At 56.3% G+C, this 6,489-nt stretch overlaps 1 protein-coding gene across 1 annotated transcript; it reads right to left on the bottom strand.

Annotated features, from left to right (window-relative positions):
• Nucleotides 1-2,004: 2,004 nt before the first annotated feature.
• Nucleotides 2,005-5,923, bottom strand: LOC109778567 (alpha,alpha-trehalose-phosphate synthase [UDP-forming] 6). The gene is made up of 3 exons (XM_020337134.4): nucleotides 3,161-5,923; nucleotides 2,694-2,967; nucleotides 2,005-2,573 (listed from the first exon to the last, which is right to left on the bottom strand). The coding sequence occupies exons 1-3, from the start codon at nucleotides 5,191-5,193 to the stop codon at nucleotides 2,196-2,198; spliced, it is 2,685 nt and encodes an 894-aa protein (XP_020192723.1). The 5' UTR covers nucleotides 5,194-5,923; the 3' UTR covers nucleotides 2,005-2,195.
• Nucleotides 5,924-6,489: the final 566 nt, after the last annotated feature.

Raw genomic sequence — 6,489 nt, 5'->3', positions numbered from 1 at the left:
GAATGCCAGCGGCCGGCGACAACGAGACGGCCAACCATTTCATGCAGAGCATCATCTTTGATGGTGATACAGAGGCCGCTCGCGGTGCCGTTGTGGCTGGCTATGATCCAGAGGAGACACAAAGCCAGGACGGTTCACGCCGTCGACATATGATCAAGCTGGCATGCAGGACGCCTTCATGCAAGATCAGGTCGGCCTGGACTTGGACGGCTTCCCGCTCGACCATGAGTTTCCGGAGGACTACGACCTCGAGGAAGAGGACGAGTGGGACATCGAAGGGGAGCCTTTCTTCGAGGACGAGCTCGCCAGCCAAGCCGTCGGGGTGAAGCCGAAGCGCAAGAGCAGGCGGACGAAGGCATACACCGCGGCCGAGGACAAGCTCCTTTGTGAGTGTTGGAGGGACATTGGGCAAGTCCCCAAGATCGGTGCAGAACAAAAGGCATCAACCTTTCGGATTCGTGTCCATCGTGAGTTCCACGAACGCAAGAAGTTTCCGCCGTACCAAGTCCAAACCACGTGAGGGTGGGTGTCCATTTCGAAGCGATGGAAGGTGGTTCAACAAGAGTGCAACAAGTTTTGTGCCACTTTTAAGAGCATCAACTCTCACAAAGGAGCTTGTCGGCAATGTGCCGAGCGCGCCGACAAAAAAGACAAAAGCGGACAATAACACCGTCCGTTTGGGTCGGCGCGTTGGAGTTGCTCTTACGGTATATCTTAGCCAATTATTGACGGCTTGACGCCTGTCACTGCGAGCCTTGGTCGTGGAAGTAAAGGATAGCAGGCAGGCAGGTCGGCCATCCGTCCCGAAAAAAAGGGGTCAACCTCCTGCCCCATTCCCGTCGCCGGGGACGCGCGAACTGATCTCGGCCTTATCCTCTACTCCCCCGACAGCGACAGCTTGCTTCCGACTGCTGGCCGATGCGCTCGCATCGTTTTCATCAGTAGTAGCACACCTGTGCACGAGCTACGGCGCCATCGGAAATACCGGCCCGACGATCCCTTTCCCTGCGCCCGGACAAGCCGCGCCGCGACGCACGAGTCGGACGACAGCCAGGCGCCAGCCAGGTCGGCAGAAACGAGCCCAGCGTGGACGCGGGCGGACCGGGTCGCCGCGTGCGCTCTGACGCCCGCCGCTGTCCCATACGAGAAGATTACGCGAAGGAAAGACAGGGACGTTGGTTGCCATGCCCCCGGTCGGCGGTTTGTCCGCTGCGATCGGCGCCGCTGTCGGCCAAAACCGGCCGGCCGCGGCCGCCGCGTCGTTGCGTTGCGTCTTCCGTCTAAGCAACACCACCATGGAGTAGATTCATTAACCTAACCAGAAGGCTTTGCTTCAATCCAATCCAACCCAATCCAATCTGGCAGAGGATCTCTCTTAGGCCATTTGGTATGCCAGAGTACTATAGTAGACTAGACATGGCATGGCCGAATATGCTAGCGTGCACGATGATCAACCAACCCACCCGCCGGGGCCTCGCCTTTATTACCCCATATGGCATAAGACCAGCACCTGACCTACCTCCCACCCCCCACCAGTGACAAATGGCGCCCATCATTTGCCGGGAGACTACAACAGTAGCAACACCTACTTCTAATCCTGTTTCTTATCCGAAACCCCACACGACCAGCCAGCACTACGGACGGACGGGCGCGCCCAGTCAGCAGCCAGCACGAGCCGAACCAGAAGAAAAAAAAGGCAAGGCGAAATCATTGGCGCCTCCAGTAGGCCAGGCCAGGAGGCAGCACCAGCCGTGAGAGAGAGCAAGACCAACGAAAAAAAAAAACAAGACCAACTTGGGCTAGACTAGCCTGTTAGCATTTTTTATAGAAGAAAATTTCGTGAGCACCAAGCGCTCGAGCTGAGACTCGAACACCAGTGGGCTGGGTGCGAACTCCTTCGCCCTGCCAACTGAGCTACGCCCAGTTCTCAGACCAACAGCAAAGAAAGTGCATTGTCTCAAAAAAACAAAAACAAAGAAAGTGCAAATTAAAACAGCGGCTAGATGGTGTCTGGAAATTTAGTCGGTAATTTAACCAAGTTCAACGGAGTCTATATACACAATGGGCGAAACAGGCAGAACAACAACCAAGCAGAAACACAACTATGGTGCCGTTTACGACGGCACGGTCCATTATGCTGTCTTATTCAGGCCGGAGGCTGCGCTGCTGCTGGTCTTCTCTGCCAGCTTCCCCCCTCAGTCCAGCCAGGTGTCGTCGCTGCTGGTGCCGTCGCCGGCAAGGAAAGGGTAAGGAGGGTCTTCGCCCTCCTCCAGCTCTTCGCCCTCCTCCAGCGCCAGCTCCTGGTCAGAGACGCTCGCGAGGGCCCGGATCATGCGCTTGATGTCGGCGGGTTCGTCCAGGTAGTACTTGGCCTTGCTGGGCTTTTGGCCAATGGTGCAGGCGAAGACCGTCGCGGAAGGGCTCAGGTAGGGGCCGTCCACCGCGGTGGTGATCACCTCGAACATGTCCTCGTCGGAGCGGTCATCCCCGACGCAGAGGATGAAGTCAGGCTGGAGCCCCAGCTCCTGCATTGTCGACAGCATCCGCTTCGCCACCAGGCCCTTGCTCACACCCTGCAGTGCAAAGAATGTTCCTGGCTTAGTGTTGTTTCCATTACAGAAGTGCAGTGGCGCAAGCAATCACACTAGGTACGGTAGGAAACAAAAGCACCGTTGGTTTCAGCCAAGCTTTACCTGTGGCTTCACCTCAACATAGTTCAGGTCAGCTTTGACTGATACCGGCTCGTTGGAGAGGACACTCTCCAGGTGATCATGGAGCTCCTTGGCCTGGCAAGATCCAAAATCACGGTCGGCGTCCTTGTAGCACCACACGATTGCTGTCTCCTTGTCCTCGATGATCGACCCGTCCGTTGTCTCGGTGTAGGTCTTCATCACCGGCTCCGCGATTTGCTTCCAGCTGAAGTCTGTTGCCGGGCCGCATGTCTCCCATTCTGCATCTCTTTCCAGCCTACAGCAAAATGGTGTTAATTGGAATGTACATATACAGGTTAAATGTGCAGTACAAAGTCACAGTAGTGATAGTAGTTTCGTTTCAACAATAGTGTTAATTGGAATGTACAGTACAAAGTCATAGTAGTAGCACTAGTTTCATTTCAACATTGAAGGTACTTGAGAATTTTCAGGGAACAGTTGGAATTTACCTGATGAAGTAGCCATGCTCAGCAGCAAGGCCTAGGTCCTCACATGCTGAGAACCATTCACTTAAGGTCGCCCGGGTCTTTGTGCTTGCGATTAGGACCAAGTTCTTCTCATCGCGACAGAGGCTGTTCAACATGTTTATTGTTTTGGAGCTCGGCATCTTACGAAACGATGACTCAGGCATGAGCGTACCATCATAGTCCAAGAGAATGGCACGCGTGCTTGCCTTCCGGTAGGCTGAGATGAGCTGCTCAGCCGCGAGCTTCTTGAAGCTCGTATCAAGGGCCACAACCCTGAACCTTAGCCCAAATCCTATGCCCCAGCAGCGCCTCTTGTTATGGTCTTGGCAAGTCCTCGCCAGATCCTGCAGGAAGCTGTTTGCCCAGTATCCGACATCATGTGTGCTCACAAATTTGTGATGCTTCTCGTGCCTCAGCGCCTGCTCACCTTCACCTGTGTGCAAGGCCTTGTCCATTGCCTCGGCCACTGACTCAATGTTCCAAGGGTTCACCCGAATCGCGCCACTCAGGGAGGGCGAGCAGCCAATGAACTCCGACACGACAAGCATGCTCTTCTTCCTTGTGGAAGGGCTGAGACCCAGGATCCTGTCAATCTTTTCATTCCCTTGCCTAGCAATGATGTACTCATATGGTATAAGATTCATGCCATCCCTCACCGCGGTCACCAAGCAGCACTCAGCAACAACATAGTATGCCATCCTCTCATAGAAGTGCAGTGGCCTGTCGATCAATATGACTGGCTGGTAATCTGGCTGCCCAAATGCCTCATTGATGCGCTTCACCATGGCATAGCTCTCATCCTGTACCTCCTTCACATCCTTTCCCTTCCCCCTCGCCGGATTGGCAATCTGTACCAGCACCACCTTTCCTCGATACTCTGGATGCTGCGTCAAGAGCTCCTCAAATGCCAGAAGCTTCAGACTGATGCCTTTAAATATGTCCATGTCATCCACACCAAGCATCATGATGCGGTGACGATCAGGGAACTCCTTCATAAGCTCGGCGACCTTGAGCCCGGTCTCCGGGAGGTTGAGCACTGCCTGCAGCTGCATCAAATGTATCCCCACCGGCAGTATCTTGACAGTGACAGTCCGTCCATAATACTCCAGTCCAATGTATCCCCTCTGCGACTCGTATTTCATTCCCAGCATCCTGCTGCAGCATGAGAGGAAATGCCTGGCATAATCAAATGTGTGGAACCCAATCAAGTCGGCATTCAGCAGCGCCCGGAGCACCTCCTCGCGCACCGGCAGGGTCTTGTAGATCTCCGATGATGGGAACGGGCTGTGCAGGAAGAAGCCCAGCCTGACACGGTTGAATTTCTTGCGCAGGAAGGTGGGCAGGAGCATGAGATGGTAGTCGTGCACCCAGACGAAGTCCTCCTCGGGGTTGATCACCTCCATGATCTTGTCGGTGAAGATCTTGTTGACGGACAGGTAGGCCTTCCACAGGTCGCGGTCAAAGCGGCCGCCGAGCTCGGGCGACAGTGGCAGCATGTAATGGAACAGTGGCCACAGCTGCTGCTTGCAGAAGCCGTGGTAGAAGCGGGAGCGGAGGTCGTCCGGCAGGAAGGCGGGCACGCAGCGGAAGCGGTCGTAGAGCTCGAGCGCGACCTTGTCCTGCTCCTCCGCCGGGATGTCGTCGCGCAGGCCGCCGATGTAGACGAAGTCCATGTGGGCGCGGCCCTGGTGCGCGCGCAGAGCCTCCTTGAGCTGCCGCAGGAGGCTGTCCTGGTCCCAGGAGAACTCCCAGGCGCCGTCGGCGCCGCGGCAGGCGCGGATGGGCAGCTGGTTGGCCACGATGATGGTGCGCTCCCGCGGCGGCTGGTCGGGTTGGTCGTCGGAGGCCACCGAGGCGGCAGCGTCAGCGGGGGCGTCGGAGCGGTCAAGGCCGGGCACAATGCCAGACGCCGTCATCACCCGCGGTATGCGTGGCTGCCCGAGGGACGGCAGCGGCTGGTCGCGGTCAGCGCCGCCGGCGAGCTCCAAGAGGTTGGAGTAGGATCTCGACGCCATCCTCTCCCAGATGTGATCTTCTTGACCAACAAACTCAGCAAGAACTCGAGGTTGCAGTTGCAGAGCGAGTGACGGAGCAGAGCAAGAATGGGCGGGCAGGGAGGAAAAGGATCTGCGACCGGGATGGAGTCCAAGGGGAAGAGGAAATCCGGGCGAGATTTAGCGAGGCAACAAGGAATGGAATCGGCGCAAAGGAAGTCGCCAGAAGCGCAGAAACAAATTCCCCCTTTCCGGAAAGGAGCGGCACCTTTCGGTCAAAGGGAACGGAACACGGCGGCAGAGCGGCACCGTCTCAGGTGCTCCTCCTCCCGCCGCCCACGCGGCCGCCACATCGGCAGATCGCCGCCACCGGACAACAGAAGACGCCGCCGCCCATCCCCCGGACCAGCATTAAGCAGCAACAAGAACTCGAAAGAGGGTGGCGGAAACTCCGGGGAAACTCGACGGATTGGCAAAGACGGACGCGGCGGAGGAGGGAGGAAAGGCGGTGGCGGGAGGGATGCGGGGGTGATCGTCGGTCGGCGTGCGGCGGTGGCTCTTGAGGATGGAGGGGCTGGGCCGGGGTGGGATCTATCTATCACGACTACAAGTAACGGAATGGAGGCGAGGCTTTTCTTTGTGAAGACTGGAATGGATAGAGTATTTTTCTCGCCCTCGCTCGAGCTGGCGAGCGCGGGTCTGATGAACTCTGCGATGCCTCTCGCCGTCGCCCCGTACGCGGATTAAATATAATCGGAATTTCGCACTAAGCACCCTGGATAAACATCGGGATGCCGTCCACGGGCGCCGCGCCGCACGCCGTCCACCTAACAGCAGCCAAAGAATTCATGACAAACCATTGGCGCTATTTGTTTCCGGGATGGATAATCGTCCCTGCTGACTGACCCAAGGGATCAGCATTATCCATCCACTCGATCAATGCTCACTTTCTTACAGGACAAGAGATCGGTCAGTCACCACGGTTTCCTTGCGTGCATGCCGTGGCGGTTGCCATAAAAAAAGCTGCTTTGCTTGCAGTGGTTCTCAATTCCAACTTTTACCCCTGGATATATACTTATATACTTTTTTATTTATGAGCGCGTACTTTTTTTTTGTTGATTGAGTGCTACTGTGTTTTTTATCGGATGGTGACTTCCTGGCCTGCGGCCGAAGATCGGTGCCTTTGCCTGCTGTCAGAAGGATAGATAATGACGTGGTTGCATGCGTTTACTGCAGCCCTCATCCATTGATCGCGCCGCGGGCGGCCGCAATCCAACAAAAACGGCCTCTCCTGAGGATATGAAGAAAGTCTTCGTG

Source organism: Aegilops tauschii, chromosome 5 (assembly GCF_002575655.3).
Source record: "Aegilops tauschii subsp. strangulata cultivar AL8/78 chromosome 5, Aet v6.0, whole genome shotgun sequence".
Taxonomy (NCBI): domain Eukaryota; kingdom Viridiplantae; phylum Streptophyta; class Magnoliopsida; order Poales; family Poaceae; genus Aegilops; species Aegilops tauschii.
The sequence above is the reverse complement of the archived record's forward strand: the minus strand, read 5'-3'. Positions and strand labels throughout refer to the sequence as shown.

What these genes read in the sequence shown, in the direction of transcription:
- LOC109778567 (XM_020337134.4), bottom strand. Translation starts at nt 5,193, where the DNA reads ATGGCGTCGAGATCCTACTCCAACCTCTTGGAGCTCGCCGGCGGCGCT. An exon ending in GAGCATGGCTACTTCATCAG is followed by an intron (nt 2,968 to 3,160) that starts GTAAATTCCAAC and finishes ATTTTGCTGTAG; the next exon opens with GCTGGAAAGAGATGCAGAAT. An exon ending in ATGTTGAGGTGAAGCCACAG is followed by an intron (nt 2,574 to 2,693) that starts GTAAAGCTTGGC and finishes TTTGCACTGCAG; the next exon opens with GGTGTGAGCAAGGGCCTGGT.